This window comes from Callospermophilus lateralis, chromosome 7 (genome assembly GCF_048772815.1).
Source record: "Callospermophilus lateralis isolate mCalLat2 chromosome 7, mCalLat2.hap1, whole genome shotgun sequence".
NCBI lineage: Eukaryota > Metazoa > Chordata > Mammalia > Rodentia > Sciuridae > Callospermophilus > Callospermophilus lateralis.
The window spans coordinates 92,529,903-92,547,804 of NC_135311.1; the positions used below are offsets into that span (position 1 = coordinate 92,529,903).

The 17,902-nt window shown below is 37.8% G+C and overlaps 1 protein-coding gene across 1 annotated transcript in view; it reads right to left on the reverse strand.

Annotated features, from left to right (window-relative positions):
• Positions 1-17,902, reverse strand: part of Cachd1 (cache domain containing 1) — a 203,978-nt gene that overhangs the window by 81,753 nt on the left and 104,323 nt on the right. The window contains exon 3 of the mRNA XM_076862327.2: positions 13,906-14,054. Within this exon, the coding sequence (XP_076718442.2) occupies positions 13,906-14,054 (149 nt within the window). The remainder of the gene's footprint in view (positions 1-13,905; positions 14,055-17,902) is intronic.

Sequence of the window (17,902 nt, forward strand, 5' to 3'; positions counted from 1 at the left end):
CCCGAGGGAGAAAACAGAACTGTGACTCCCACTTTGATCTCTTCTCCATGGAGAAATTCACTCCCTGCCTGCCTTGCAAGATGTTCATTTGATTGACGTTTGCTCTGATGTGCAAACTGCTTTGAACTTCAGACATTTAATTCCCATCAGGCTGCAGTCATTTTTATTCTCCTTCAACAGGATTTACAAGCAGGAGATCAGCAAATGTAGAAGATAAAATAAATTTGCAGAAGCTTTGAATCTTACATCAAAACAGTGTTCAAGTGAGTTCCAATTGGATTTCATTCAGCCTCGATTCACAGTGTAAATCAACTTTGCAGTGGAGTCCCAGTTTAGAAAGAAAAAGATATGAAAGACACACACACACACACACACACACACACACACACACACACACCAGTTGGGGTTTACTTCCTGAATCTTATTTGGTCTTTGTTTAAATTTCCTAGGGAAGGTGATTTGCCGGGCAAATCACTTTGAATCCTGGATTTTTCCTTAACATTTACAGGGAAGCCTGCCCAATTTATCACATAGCGCACAAAAAAAAAACCACACCCCTGTGTGGATTTGCAAGAGTGGTGGTGAAATGCGGTATTGTTTGTGGATACGTTTTTAAGGCAATGATTTAAAAAGCAAATCCCTGTGGATTTCTCTGAAGAGCCAGGCTTAAAGCGACTGAGTCCATATACAAAGCTAATATAATGATGGCTACTGGGGCAGGGGATATTTTTTACTTGTTTGCTTGTTTCTAATCACTGCTAAAATGCTGAGACAAGTGCAAAAGGTTAAAAAAATATCCCCTTTCTACTGAAAGCAAAACCTGCTATCAGTTCAGGAGTAACTGTAAAACAAACCCCATGAGGCTCTAAATGGAGTTGGTGGCTGCTGCTGTTTTAAGAACATCACACATTTTTCTGGGAAGCAAAGGAGACCAAAAGCCCTCGCTGGTAGTTGCCAGGGCCTCTAAAGGAAGGTGTGGACACTAGAAACAGCCTGGCCCTAGTGACAGCCTCACAGTGTCAAGCTTGCTGTGACTTGGAGACACAGCTCTTCACCTCCATTCAATCAGATTCCCACCTGCTCATTCTTTCTGGGAAGAGGTTGCTCTCCAAATATTTGAGCAACACCAGTTGAAAAGAATTAAACAAGAACCCCCTTATCTTCCACTTAACCACCCATGAGAATAAAGTTAAACAAAGAAAGAGCTAAGATAAAAATCAAACATCTGCACTGGCAAATATTTAAACTCTGTTTGAATGGTGGAGGAAAAGGGTAAGAGTAGGATCTCTTCAAAAAGGAACCATCACATTTATAAAGTCAATGATACTCGACTCCTCCCACCCCACGAGTTTACTTATTCAAACACCTAAATTAATGGGCAAACTGAAAAGCTGTCAAATAACGTGTAATCATGTTCCGAGAAATGGTTTTTCCTTCCATCTCTGCAGAGATGGGAGTGATAAGTCACATTCTTTTTGTTCTTATCAGTAATGAGGATTAAACTTTCAGGGTTCAGCAATTCAGCCAGTCTGGAAACAAGGGCTGACTTCAAATGCCCTTGGAAGGTAAGGCTTTCAGAGTAAAAAGTACCTCTCTCTCTAGCAAGGTCTCAGTATCACAGGGACAACCATATTTCTTTTTAACCATTTCCCCACCACAGCAGATCACCAAGGAGGCCCTGACTTTGTGATCTCAGGTCTTCCTTCCATACACCAACAGATAGTATTATCTGTTTTTCACAAAAGCTTGGGAGATTGCACAGGGTGGCATCTAGGGGGAACTGGAAGTGGGTTCACAACCATGTCAAACATTTATCCCTGTCTTCCTCATCAGCAGGTTGGAATGTGGGCACAAGAATAAGAAATAAGGGCACCTTTGCAAAGAAAAAACAGGCAGGGAGTAGTGGCCTGGTGGGATCCACAAGCTCTCTTTATGCTGCTACCTAGCGCCTCTGACCACTAGTCACCTGAACTCTGGTAATGCCTCAACTCACTTTACAGATATTTATCTGGATGCTTTTCTTGCTTGGAGGACTCAAAGGGAGAGAGCTCTTTGCCTCTGCCTCTTCATCTCAGGCCTAGCCCACGGTCAGACCAGGGAAGAATTCAGTCACTATCTGCTGAATGAATAAAAGTAGAAAACTTAGAAGGCTGAGACTTTAACTCAACATTAAAAAGTTAATAAAATAATGAGTATTAAGATAGAAATGCAAATCATCATACCAGATAAAGCAAGTCCCAAGAAAGAAGCAGAATGGTTTTTAAATCTAGGTCTCCTTTGAAACACTTTGCTATTTCAGCCCAATAAAACACACAAAATGCTTAGGGGGAGGTTTTTGGTTTTCAGCTATGATGGGATCTATTTCTTAGTTGACTAGCTTGTTTGCTTTAAAAACCAGATTTTTAAAAGAAAGAAAATTCCTAACCAACTCTGCCTAAAATCCATAAAAGGCAGCTGGTGAAATTCAATGCTGGAAGCCATGAGGCAGGTCTCCCAGGCCTCTGCCAGTGAAGGTTACTCAGAGAAATCTAGAAAGCAAATTCTCAGCAGAGCCAAAGGCAGGTGCTTTCTACCACACTGTGAGGTGCTCACCAAGAGTACCACAGACACACTCAGACACACACAGACACACACGCACACACGCACAGAGAGAGAGAGAGAGAGAGAGAGAGAGAGAGAGAGAGAGAGAGAGAAATCACATAAGCTGCTGTGGGAACATGGCTTTAGACTGGGAAACAAACTAGCCAGACTACAAGGGTTTTCTACTCAGTCAATTTAGAATCGTGAATGCTCAATCAGTAGCCTCAACAGAAATTCCAAGAAGGATCACATAGTTCAGCATTTCAATGGCAGAAGAACCACTCCAATTTTACCTTTGGTCAAAGTATTTTATCATTAATAGAGAACCACATTTGGCATCAGGAAACCAAACTCACTCCTCTGAGCTCTACCCCAATCTCTCTGATCCTCTTTCTGTATGTGAAAGATGGAAAGGGCCCCACCTTGGGCAGAAATAGTTTCTATCTAACTAGGTAGTTCAGAAATCACACAGAGGATGAAATGTAAGTGAATTAATATTTACAGAAATAAAAAAATAAGGAAGTATTCACTGAAGTATAAACATGTTACTCTTTTTATATAAATTACACAATGTAACTGAGTAGGTTTTCAGAAAGGCAAAGTGCTCTGCACTTTGTGCTCGGCTTCATTGAATTCTGAGCTCAACCAAGTTCTTTTTGGCAGTCCTATCCATAAAGGCTGTATTGGTAACATTTACTTTGCCTGAAGGTAACAGCAACTGTTAAAGAAACTGGAGATGGAGTACGAGACGATAAGGGAGGGAGACCAACATGAAAGAGTAAGATCTGTCATACCGTCACACTGTATTTTGCAACTAAAACACAAAACACAACTCAGTTGTCCAGAACCAAGCTTGTCAGATTATTTGACCTGTGACACAGAACAAAAGAACAAGAGTCATAAGCACAAAAGTTCCGGGCTAAGCCACAATGTTTTATTTCACATAAGAACAGTAATAATAATAAATAAAACATGTGGAGTTAGGTATTTTACTTCATCCGTGTGCACTATCTTTAAAATGGAGTAGAAAAAGAAAAAAAGTTGTTGCCTATATTTGGTTCAGCTATTATATCTAGAAACATTTTATAAAAAAAAAAAAAACTCCACTATGCATTCACACAAAACATTAAGGTAGACATTCCTGGGGGTAGATATAACAGTTACCCTCATCTGATCATCACACATTGAATACATGTAATAGAACATGACAGTGTACCCTATAAATTACTATGTGTCAATTAAAATAAGAATGCATTAAAAAATAAGTCTACACATTTCAATTTTGCTCTCTCTCCTGAGCTGCCATGGGGCAAGAATATTTTGGTGATGAAAATAAAATGATGCTGTATGTTAATCTCAACTGCTTGTCAAACATCTCTGAAGGGTGATCTTCATGCAACTCAAAATCCAAATCAGCATGTTCATACTAAGTTCTTTTTCCTCTTAAAAACCTTTTGCTCTTCTTTTTGCCCTTTAGTAGCAGGCCCTCATCCTCTAACATGCTCAATTTAACCTGTTAAGTTCCATCGTCCCAGATGTGGGACACCACTTAAACTGAACACCCCCGTACTGCCAAAAGAAAAAAGAAAAAAATCTTCCTCCTCACACAAACCTCCAGTAAAATCTAGTTGCCAGATTCTACATATTCTGCACTCCCTGTTTTTACACTCGGTTTCACAGTGCCACCTTATGTCTCTTGCTTTCCTGCAGTTGTCCCTCCAAGCCTCAGTACTTTGTGATTACCAAAGTGGCCCAACTTGATGAGAGGCAACTTGCCTCTCTGTCTTGGTTATTTTTCACTTGCCCACTAATTAATTTGCCCAAATCACAGACCGGTCCACAGCCTTTTCTTGCTTCAAAATCTATTCACAGAGAGAAATCTGTTTAAGGCACCTAGGATTCTGAGCCCACTGCAGTCTATCCCTTGTCCACTGCTCCAGCTGGGCCTGCCACGTCACCATACTCAATTGCTTTATGGACACATGCTGCTGTTTTCTGGTCTGAAGCATTCTTCTAGATATGTCTGTGGAAGCTCAACTCTTCAAGTTGTAATTGCCTACCACTTCTCCATCAAAATGATCAGAGGCCCTGATCATATTCTCTTTCTCTTCTGAAACAGTCTTTCATGGCTGTTGCGCACTTGCCACAGTCTGCCGCGGCCTGCTCTACTTGGGTCCTAGGTGCATCTGAAGGTAGAACGGATTATATTCATCTTTCTCTACCAGATAATATCTAGTACAACGTCTACAACATTTGTTACCTTCAACACGATAAAGCTAGTTAAGTTCAAAATAATACAGACATGGCTTTGGTATTGTGGATTTTTAAATTCATCATGCATATAACATATTTATTACATATATTTGAAAAAAATAACTAAGAAAATATCAATGTAAGTTTTATATCAGAGCTTATAACTCTGGATAAGAGTTGGATAATGCTCAGATGAAATCAGAGACTATTATTAAAGGCCATAAAAACACAACACTGCTTGATTTCTGCCTAGAGGTAAAGTAACTGACAGCATCATCACTGCTGATAGGCAAAAACTAAGGAAAAAAACTCACACATGCTACTGTGCACTAACTTCTTTGTCATGTATTTATACAAGACCCATTTAAGCAAGGTATTTGATGCAAAGTTGAATCTGATAGGGTCCCTGAATTCAAGTGACTAAGAGGAAAGAGCACACAAAGTGCAAATAAATAACCCCCTGCTTGTGGTATCGCCATGCATATAGTTCCCCAGGCCTCTTCCAAACCTTGACAGTGTATACCAACTTCGAAGTTCAGGTCTGTTCTTGCTCCCTGCCTACATAAATGAAATCGGACAGGTCTTCCAGTTGTTACATAGTTAACAAGTAAAATTCATTTAATGCTATGTCTTATTCTTTTACTCCCATTCTGAAAATTCTTAAATTGATTGCCTCATTCAGCGACAAATATTTATAATCTACCATGTGTCAGACTGTAAAGATATGATGAAGGATACATACTGTCCTTTACTTCATGTACGGAGCCTGAAACCTACTAAATAATGTTCAGATTCTTCAGTCTAGCATTTAAGATCCTCTATGATCTCATATTAATCCAACTTCTTCTCCCTGCCCCCGCTACCCACGGTAGTGGGGATCCAAACCAGGAGTGCTCTACCACTGAGCTACATCCCCAGCCCTTTATATCTCCTATTTCAAAACTGGCCTTGAACTTGCAATCCTCCTGCCTTAGTCTCTTGAGTAGGTGGGATTACAGAGGTACACCATTGTGCCATGGCAGTTCAACTTCTTAGCTGCCTCTTCTATCATTTGCTTCAAACAGGTCTATCTCAGCACTCCTGGTCATTTCCATCCATGGGATTTTCTTCATGTTGGCACCTTGCTCCAGGAAATCTCTTCCTCCATATCTCCTTATGCTCTCTTTTCCCTACTTCAATGTGCAGCAGAAGTACTTCTTTCACAAACCATTCCACAAAGCTACTTAAAAAAAAATGAATGAATGATCAATTGATTTAACTTCTATAGGTTCTGCTGCATAGTATCTCTCTTCTTTTCTAGGTAACTTTCAAAAAGGAAAGAAGACAAGTGCCCTCATGGAATTCAGAATTCACTAATTTGAACAGTAGGAAAAGTTGCCTCTAATGGCAAATGGCTCCAGTTAAAAAACAACCCTCCTAAGATGTTTAGAGGAAATTAAATAAATCTTGAGAGTTGGAAGGGTGTCTAGAGTGTAATTCAAACTGTTCATTTTATAGTTAAGAAAACTGAGGACCATAGAAGTTAAATGAACTTCTTAGTTAGACACAGCAAAGTAGCAGAATGTAGAGGTTCATCTAGTCTTAGCACTAAATGACTACTGCATAATCTGTATCACAACTGAACTTAAAGTGAATAGAAAACTGTCTGTACTATTTAAGATATTTCATTTCCACCATGGTAGAGTCTGAAATGATTAAAAATAATAATAATAATAAGGGTTGGGGTTTTAGCATAGTGGTAGAGAACTTGCCTAGCATGCAACTGAGTTTGATCACCAGCACCACAGAAAAGCCAATACATAAGTACATTAAATAAATAAATTTAAAAGACCTTTCTCTCCTTCAAAATGAAAGCTCATTTACGAGTTTAGTTTAAAAACAAACAAAAACCCTGACTTGAAGTTAAGTCCCTGAAGAATGGAAATTATGTCATTTAAATCTACTATAAATTCCTAAAGAGCCTAGCATAAGAATCTGAATATTATGAATCAGCATGTTAATCATCAAAATTAAAAAAAAAACGAAACAACTCTCTAATAACTTATTTGGGGCTCGCATGGTATCAATGATGCTTTTAAAGAACCAGGTATACTAATATAGAAATTTATTTAAATCATGTTACAAGATATATAACCAATTTACATGGGAAAAAAATTTCTTAAATACTGAGACTCCTTTCTAGGGATTCGTTAACATGAGCATTGACCTTTAAAAGGGAGCAATAAAGAAGAACACAGCAGAACTTTCTAGGAGTAAGAGCTGGCAGCCTCTTGTCAATCTGAAGATTAATAAAACTTTAATTTCCATAGTAGGTTTTACAGTTCAATTTTCTATCTTTTCTCTAAGGATATTATGATTAATTTGATGTATCACTTGCTATCCAGATATGTGGTTACGTGGTTAAACACTATTCTAGATATTTCTGTGATGGATTTTCTTTTTCTTTTTTGGCTGAAATTAACATTTAAATTGTGGATTTTGAGAAAATCAGATTACTTTCCAAAATGTGGATGGGCCTTATCCAATCAAGTTGAAGGCCTTAGTAGAAAATAAAAAATACAAAACAATGATCTCCTTAAGCAACAAGAAATTCTCCCAGCAGATTGTCTTGGGGCTTGAAATACAGCTCTTCTGTGGGTCTCCAGACTACCAGTGCTGCAGATATGGGACTTGTGCCTACACAATCACATAAGTCAATTCCTTAAAACAAATAACTACGTCTCTCTCTGTACATGAATGCACACTCACATATCCCTGTTGGTTTTATTTCTTTGGAGGATCCAGATTGATACAGAGGATTCTGACAGCGGCTATTCAAAGAGAAATATAACCAGGAGCCTGTGATTCTTACCTCAGAACCTATGCTTCCTGCCCGGTTTGAAGCACAATGCTCTCAAGAGATTGAGTGACAAGACTTGACTCCTCAAATCAGAAAGTTCTAGTGAGTATCAGCTGAGAATCCTCTAAATTTGGGTTCCTTAAAAATGAAATGAGTCCTTTTTGCCTTCCCTGGAGACTGGATAATACTTTGTGGATGCCCAACTCAAAAGCTCCCTATAAAATAGCAGGAATCCAATTGTCAACGGTTCACTCATTTTTTGGAATGAGTGAAGCTTTTAAAGTCTCCCCTGATGGGCATAGAGAATTATCATCCAGCTGAAGTCTCCAAGCTCCAGGTGGCTGGCTTCAGAGAGCTTTGGAAAGAAGTTGCTTACTGATTCTAGCTCCACCAGACTATCACTTTGCCCATCAAGCCAGGCCTAGATGCCCTAAAACCAATTCCTGCCAAGACTGGCTGTTAACAAGCCTTAAGTGAATGAGGACAACAACACTGAACTCCATTGGACATATAAAAAAAGAAGAAAAATCTTAAGTTCATTTTCCCAGTATATCCTATTTTATTCTCTCCTTATTAAAGGCATCAAAAATTTTAAAAATGCCAACAGGCAGTAACATCTATAGGAGAAATTGGGAACAGAAGGAAGGGCTTAAAAAATGTGGAAGATAAAATTATTGATTGGTTTATATAAAAGCTCAGAATCAGCAGGGTCTGCTGACTGAACAAAGGTTGCAGAAGCACACAATAAGCCTCATCTCTGTGCAAACCAGGTTTCAGGGATGGATAACTTTAGTGTTCTGCAAAAGGGTTAGAGTTTTCAAAGCCTGAAAGAAGGAGATGGAAGTTCAAGCTGGCATAGCAGGGGATTCACATGGACAAGACATTTTTCTAAGTCAAACCTATTAACATCATACAACTCTTAAAATCAAGAGTTGCAAACTTACACATTGCCATAGGCCAAGCAGGTGATAAAAACTGGGGAAATGGGTGGGGTGTCATACCTCAGACCACAGACCGGTGGGAACTGCAGTGAATGGGAGAGCACACACCTTCAAAGTGGAGGGAACTGTTGTCAAATGGGAATGTGAATTTTTGAGAGTGGACTGTTGTCAAGTGGGAATGTGAATTTTTCAAGAGATCACAGATATTTGACTTTTAAAAATATATAATCTCCCAAAGTTTAAATGCTGGCAATGGATTCAAAAACTTAAAAAAAACCTGAAAAACTTTCAAACACCTGTGAGGGCCAAACAAAATATACCTACATGCCAGATAGAGTCCCTGGGCATAATTCTGTGTTTGTGTATTCCTTGCAAGAGACGTCCCCCCACACCACCCCCGCTGCCGCCATCAACTAACCCAACCCAAAGAGAGCTGTTAATTAAGTTACATGAATAAATGAACCCACTCTCAAAGCTATGTGAAGTCATACCATTGAAAATGAGTTGTCTTTGAGCCTTAACCTATTTGTTTTTCCATATTAGAGAATGCTAATTCTGCAGATCATTCCTTTAATAAACATTGACAGAGTACCTAATCACTATGCAAGGCACTGTGCAAAATCATTAACTTCCAAGGCTCCTAAGCAAGAATTTTTAAGAGTTGACTAGTCTGAGAAGGAAAGTATCAAACCCATCTGAAAAATCAATTTTCTGCCACTTTGCAGGTTCTCTCTGTTGTCATCATAACATAACCTTCAGGGTATATTGGGCAGAATTCTTTATAATAAACTCTTTAAAACCCCTCAGGTCTTCAGAAATGGGCATTCTATTTTTTTTTCCCAATATGCACTATTAAGTCAAAGTGAAGAAAATCAAATATGGATTATAACTCAGTAGAAATGAAAAACTTGGCTTAAAACAAAAAGTGAAAAATGAGCCATTGGTTTAAATGATTTATAAAAACATTGTTTTAGTTCTAATTCATCCTCAGTACATTTGGAGAAGAAGCAAGGTCAGTAGGTCATAGGCTCTTAAAATGTGAGTAACAAGCTGCTATTGTAGCTTTGGGCCAGGGTTGAGTTTTAGAAAAAAATATTTATGACCCAGATGACTTAAGGATGGACAAGATCCAGAACTAAAAGCGGAGATCCTTTATCTGAGGTTCAATTGCTTACATTTATTACAAGAGCAGTATTAATACATGTGCCTATGGCCAGATACAGGCAATGGGCATTAAAAAGTTTGAAGAGTTTGCTTTCAGAATTATAATATCTCACAGCTCAGAAGGAATTCTGTAATAATATTGAGCTCATTTTTTCACAAAATCATTTTTATATCTACCACTTTCACAATATTGGTCAAATTCAAGTGGGTATTTTCACTCAGAATAATTCATTTTTTTAAATTTATCTGTATTTATTTTTAAGAGAAAAATTTGTGTGATTGCCAAAAAAAGAGGAAATTAGAACGAGCGCATAATAATCCAATAATAAAGCTTAAAACACCTCCCCTACACCAACACTGTGAGATAGGTACTATTGTTTTCATAACTTTGGGGAAACCAAAGTTCAGAATTTGTGACTTCCAAAGTCAACCTCTGAGTCAAAGAACTATGCCATAAAACAAAACAAAAAAACAAAAACCACTATATTTCATCATGCCTTTAGGCTGTTTGGTGAGACTGAGAGTTCTCTCTTTCTACACTTAACTCCATTGTGAAGTCCCTGAGATTCAAAATGTAGACATTTACAGAAGGACTGAAATATAGGAGACAATGAACTGAAGGATATTTCAACAGACAGAATGAGCCATAAAAGTGTTTATGAGGGACTGGGGCAGTGGCAGCTAGATGAAGTTTCCTACTCTCATTATCCCACCAATTTACTGCTCTTTTGATTTTTGCACCTTCATTTAAAAGCTGAAGAGTTTCTGGAATTCTTTAGAGAGTGCCTGTGTTCAGCAGTCATTGGAAAAACATCACCTCACTTCAAAAATTCCTACACATATTTTCCTGGAAAGGGAGCTCTATGTCATGCCAAGTAGCCTTGGTCGAAGAGAAAGAGAAGGGCAGTTCCCACTTGTCACTTCCTGCTGCAAACAGCTGTTGTCAGTTATCTCTTTCACCTGTCACCAGAGGATCCCTGTTTTGCTCATTTGTACATCTTCTGATCATGCAGCTTTACTCCGGGGACTGCCTTGGTTTTATAAAACTCTCCCTAAACAGCAGTTCCTGGCTCTGTCAGCTATTCTTAGAAAGGGGAGAAGATGGAACCCAATATTCAGTGGAAAAACTCAAACCAATCTGCTGGCTCAGTCCACATCTTTCAAGTAGTGCCACGAAGATCTCTTGGAGTAACCTGAATAAATGAGAAGTTCCTGGGGGCAGAAACTACATTTTACGTTTCATTATAGTAACCAAAAGGTAGATTGGCTTTGCCAAATAAGTTGGTCTTTATTTTAGACTTGAACTCTTATCTTGACCTAGTCAAAATGAAAATCACTGTTTTTACCTGAAAACATGTTAATGTAAGTAGTCCTGAATTTGCAGTGTGTGCACATATGTTTGTATATTGACCATTTTCACAAGTCAGCTTAAACAGCGTGGCTACATCTTTCCATCTTACACATATGAAAGTGATACCAACCTCCTATTATTAGAAATTTAGAGAATTTACAAATTTCTATATTCTAAATGGTACTACATTAACTTTCTTTATCATTATGAACATGTCTGATTATTTTTGTGTGACATTCCTCCAAATGGCCAGATCAAATACAATGCATAGTTTTGAAATTCACAGAATCACTTTTGATACAACCTGCCTGGTACAGTTCTCTGCTTTGAGGAACCGCTCTGCTGTATCACAATTTGCCCTATTAGGATTTGCCACCCTTCGATAACTCACACATTTCTTGAGACTAGGCATCTTCTTGCTCATCCTTATATTTAAAACAATTCAGATTCCAAAAAAATAGTCATTAACCCCAATAACCAGGTGCCAAGAGTAAAACTGGAAGAGGTGTAATTCCTGCCCAAAACAGCAGAGGAGGCAGACTCACCACCAGCAAGGTATGATACATTAAGTTGTATGCACATTACTGTGGGAACAAACACAAGGGAGCTAGTTATTCTTCCAGAGGTAAAGAAAATAAGGAGGGGCTGGGGGAGAGTTAAAAGGGCAGTTATAGAGTTATTCCTTAAAACTTCAACAGAATTTCACTAGGTAGGCAAGTAATAGGGTAGATTTTCCCAGTAGCAAGTTGTCAATTCAAGATCCATAGATTGATTGATTGATCGATTGGTCTATCTATCTTATCAAGAGCACTAGTTCTACCTGGGAATATATGGAAATAATCTTCTAAGACAGGGATTTTCAATCTTAACACTACTGATCTTTGGGGCTAGACAATTCTTTGTTTTGGGAGGGCTGTCCTGTACGTTTTAGGATACATAACAGTATCCCTGGCTGCTACTACTAGATGCCAGTAGCAACTATCCCTGCCTACCTCCAGTTGTGACAACTGAAAATATGTCCAGACGTTGCCACCCACAGGGTTGGAGGTCTATTTCTAACTCAAGTGATTTTTTCTTACTATACTATATTTTCTTCCTTTCCTAAGTATGATTTTTTCCTTGGGGGCTCAAACCCTGTCAATTGGACCCTCATTTCTAGATAAGAGATAAACTTGTCCAACACATTAAGTTACTGGTCCCCAATTATAGAAGGTGTAGGTTCCTATGATAAAACTTAATAAAAAATGAAATGTTCACTACAATATGAAAATTATACTTCATATGAAACATTATAACATAAAAGTGATATGGCTAGTGTTTATTTGAGACATCAGAGTTTACAAAGTATTTTCATACTAGATTTCACTGAATGCTCACAGCAACCTGTGAAATAAGCATTAATTTATGTTAATTAATTAATGTTCTCATTCCAGAAAAAAAGACTCCAAATATCCCAGGCCTTGTGGGGATTATGTGCTGGAGGTAGATGTCCTACCCAGACAGTATCATTCCAAATTATGTAAGCTTTACATTCAGTTTAGAGAACAACTAGTATGAGCTTCTTGAGGCCACAGCCAGGGCAAGTCAGAGAAAGATTCATCTTAACACTACACAAATGGAGAAATAAAATGAGTTGACGATGCTCTGCTACATATAAAACCCACCTAAAATCCAAAAGTAAAAACTTGCTGTGGAAGCAAAACAACATTTATCCACCCCAAACCTATGTCATGTATCCATCCCTTATCTAATCTCAAAAGCATTAATTACGTAAGAGGAAAATATATACTTATTAACATTTATGCTCATAATTTTAAAGTATGTTAACATTTTTTACCTATTATAAATAGCTCTAGTAAATTGGTATATTCAAGACTGTCAACACTGATAAACTAATCACAAAAATAAACATTAAAGAAGTAGATTAAGGACACATGGCTAAAGAGAGGACAAATCAAACTTAAAATTAAAACTTAAGTTCTGTGTTTTTCTAGACAAATGATACTTTCCAATGACATTTCCAGCATCCTATGACCCTAAACTCCTCCAGAAAGAAACACTGCTAATAAACAGAAATATCCTCAAATGTGCAAAAATCCTCTTTTAATAATATCTGAAATCACATTTCCCTTGGGAGCTTTAAAGATCATATCTTCTACAGTGTGAAGTGGGATTTTTGAATTTTTTGTTACTCTTTCAAAGATAAAAAGCACTCCCTTAAAGTAAATCTGTGGGACTATCTTATTCATGGCTTAAGAGCAGACTCATGACAAAAACATTTGTAGTTTTCTAAATTTAGTAGAATCCATACTTAATCTATAGTCAATGCTCCTGAACCTGAATTTGACCACACAAAAAGGTGACTAGGAAGATCCAGGGAGCTGGTAGCTACAGAACACTGAATCACATTACTTTTTTTTTTTTTTTTTTAAATCACTTGTCTATGTAAAAAGGATTTAGCTTAAATAATAGGACAAAAACTGCATATTTTTCAATAAACAAACTCAGGGATTTTGTTTTTAGTACCAGGGATTAAACCCAGGGGGCACTCACCACTGAGCAACATCCCCAGCCTTTCTTTTTTTAAGTTGATGTTTGAGACAGGGTCTAGATAAGTTGCTTAGGACCTTGCTAAATTGCTGACACTGGCTTTGAACTTGTGATCCTCCTGCATCAGCCTCCCCAGCCTGTGCCACCCCAGGCCAAACACAGGTATGTTGAATACTAAACTGAGCGATTCAATTTGTGGCATCAACAACACAGAATGTTAGTCTTACTCCATCATGGAAGGCGGAAGAGTGCAGCAGTCCTGAATCGCAGTCAGCGGGGAGGTTAGGTGAGCTGTATAGGATGCTTCCACAACTTGCTTGTTTCGGTTCACCACATCCAAGTACCTGTTGAACTTCTCCCGGATTTTTTTGGCTAGCTGTGGGATGATAGGAAGCAGAATAAATGGCATGTCCAAGACAACGACCCATTGTACTCCTTCAAATAAAATAATTAATTTGTGCCACAAGCTGCATATGTTAAAATCCAGTAAAACAAAAAAACACACCAAAGTCTTCTTCCACCATGTGGGCTAAGACAAAAATTGCAAAATTGCCCTGAAGTTGCAGAAGAAAACTCAGACAGAAATAAAACAGTGTTTCTCTCTCATAACCGATGATGATGTACTACAAACTTGTCATGTGTACAAATTCAAATGGAATAATAGCTATTCATAAAATACCTTGCTGGAAAAAGGAAATAAAAGACTAGCCAGGTATTAGTGTTGGTATGACAGTAGGCATTGCAAGTTACAGAGCAATAATAATGATGATTGGAAGAAAAAAAAGGAGAGTCATTTTCCATTATTAGTGGTTCTGGATTCACATTAACTTAGGGTGGGAGGAGGAGACATGATGGAAGGGAAGGACATTCACTACCTCTTGCTATATATACAACCCCAGGGACACCATTCCCAGTCTTCCATGTGAATGGTAATTCCTAGGAGTTTTACAACACAGACATCCATATAAAACAAAATGTATAAGTAGAAATAGCATTGTCTGTGGCCTATTACACCTTCAAGATGGACAAATGTCTTTCTTAACTGCTGTGAACAGAACACTTTATCATGATTTACTTTCATGTGGGAATAATGAAAGCAAATTGGTAAGCACACTATTTTCTCCTCCACTGTTCCCATCAAACACCACAGCTTAATTACAGATCTCCAAGGAAAACAGTGTTGTTTTTCTTCCCTTTAAACAAAATGTTACCCAAATGAAATGACTGATAGAATTATAGCTAATTGGTTTTGTAGAGCTATTCATTATCAGCACACTAGAGGAGAACTAATCATCTCCTTTGGGTTATGTGTCTCGCACAATCCAATAGTATACAGGCTGAGAACATAGAGTCAAATCAGAATATCTTCACTTGTTATTTTCAAGCCAATTTTTAAATGTTGATTTTGTTGCAGAGAAATTCTAGAGCTTTTGAAGTCTCAATGAAAGAAGGGAAGTTCTTAACCTTCCTAAAAACTGCATAAATTATAAAGTTTAGAAAAACTTCTAGATATCACAAAAGAATATAAGAGTGATGTTTAATTGGATGATGGGTTGCCTAAATTCATGTCATCATTTTCAAAGGAGGAGTTGTGTGTGTGGAAGATGATTCGGTCTACCTACCATTCTACTCCTTGAACTACAGCTCTTCTATTAATAACATACAGATTTTCCTCGTTGGGGTTACTACAGTAATACATACAAACAGTTGATTTTCACACTTTAGTTCAGACCCATTGGGGATTTTGCTCCCCAATGGACATTTCAGAATGTTGGGAAATAATTTTGCTTGTCAAAACTCAGTGGAAACAAGTACCAGTAGACAGGTAGCAGTAAGGATACTCCTAACCATCCCACAACGCACAGGATAGCGTCCCATAACCAAGAATTATCCAGCCCAGAATGTCAGAAGTGTTCCAGTTGAGAAACCTGGGTTTAGAGAAAAATCAAAGATAATTATCCCCATTTGTAATTCAGCTAACAGTTCCTAAACTCTTCTATTTTAATTCTGTACCCATTCAAGTATTTTAATTCTGTACCCATTCATGGCACTTCATGAGGGGAGGGAGTAACAAATTTCAAATTTACAAATTTCCATTTTGTTCTATGTTGCTCCTTCCTGAAAGTAACATAAAAGAAGCCATCGTAGGTGCCTACAGTTCTTTAACCATAGTTTAAATACAAAGACAGAACTTCTCATGCATTATCAGTAGATGTGCAGCTGGGTTTCTACAACAGCACGTGCACTGATCTAATGGTCCTCTTCTAGATTCTCACACTTAGTGAGTGCTTGAGGATGGGAGGCAACAGGTCCAGCTGGAAGACCTAATGCATATTCTCCCAGTGCCTGGCACACCCCTCTCAGAGTGCACACTGCTTCTTAATGCTATTACCTGTTTAATGACCAGTTTTCCCTCTGGAATGTGTGCTCTGCAAGGGCAGTTGCCATATATGTTAGAATCTTCAGCATCTAGTACTGTAGGCATTCAAAAAACATTTCATGATTTATATATATATCTATCTATCTATATATATATATATATATATATATATAGAGAGAGAGAGAGAGAGAGAGAGAGAGGGAGAGAGAGAGGGAGAGAGAGAGAGAGAACAATTTCTTTAAAAACATAGGATTTTTTTTAAAGAATATACAACAATATGTGTTTATAGATATACTATCAAAAAGAAGCTCTCTCTTTTTTTAGGTTCCGACTTCTGATTAACATAAATATCATGAGTGGCTACCTAGAGATATCAAGAGTGTAGTCTAACACTTGGTATCAAATGTTTTGGAACAGAATGAAGATAAAGTATACTTGAAAGAACTGAATTTCCAAACAGTATCTTCCCCATTTCACATTAAAATAAAATAAAATTTGGAATCAACTTCACTTGAGAAATGCCCGGGGTTTCTTTTACACATTTGGTGAATTCTAACTATAAAAAGTATTTTAAGAGTTAAATATTCTCATCTGATCTATGGCCTGCTTCTACATAGGCCATGACCTAAGAATGATTCTCACATTTTAAAGTTTGGGTTTGTTTTTGGTATTGTTTTCCCCCTTTACTGTATTGCTTGACTTTTTTTTTTTTTTCTCCTCTTCAGTGCTAGGGATTGAATCTAGGGCCTTGGGCATATTAGATAAGTTCTACCATTAAGCTACATCCCCAGCTAAATGGTTTTTCTTTTAAAAAATACTATTTATAACATATAATAATTACATGAAATCCTAATTTCAATATTCACAAACAAAAATTTATTGGAACACACTCATGTGTTTGCATATTGTTTTGGCTGCTTTCACTATATAAAGGCAGTGCTGAGAACTTGCCATACAGGTTATATGGCTTGCTTTGCTATAGATAGAAGCCAGGAGACCTAACACAGTATGGCACTTTTCATAAAATTTTGCTGCAAATTCTTAACCATGTCTCCCCTTTGAGAGTGGGGTCTACATTCTTCCTATCCTCATTGCTTAAATTTGAGTAGGTTTATGATGGCTTCTGCCAGTATAGACAGGGTGACACTGTGTAATTGCTGAAGAGAGATAGTGAAAGGCCATGCAGCTTTCTACGGGTGTCTCTTGGGATGCTCGCTCTCATGGTAGCTTTTGGCTACCATGCTGTAAAAAATCCAAGACATTTGAGAGGCAATGGTACATTCTGGGTTGGAGGCCTTGGAAGAACATGACTTCAAGTCTTCTCAGCACAAGTTCTGGCCATGAGAGGTCTCCAATAATTCTAGCCCTTGGGGTCTCCCCTGATGTCTCTCCAGACTACATGGAGCAGAAGTAAGCCATCATTGCTGGGCCTGGTCCAAATTCTTGAGTTCTAGAATCTTTAAGCATAAAGAATTTTTTTTTTTTCTATACCACTAAGTTTTGGGCAGTTTGTTATGCAGCAACAGATAACTGAAACATCCACGGATAGACAGAAATTCTATCCTAAGGGAAATATACTAAAGCTAAGCTGAACAAAGCTGCTCTACAAGCACTGCATCTAGAACATCAAAATGATCAAGATTGTACCCTGAAGACTGTACTCCTGTCACAAAGACACTTCAGGGTTCTTCAGAAAATTTTAATAGCTATCATATAGAGGTACTTATTTACTGTATACTAGGCATGATGACTCTACAGTGCAGGTATTCTCATTTTATGTCAATGAGGTTAAGTGACTAGCCTAAAGTCACAAAATAAGTGAAAGAGTCATTCACTTATTCAAA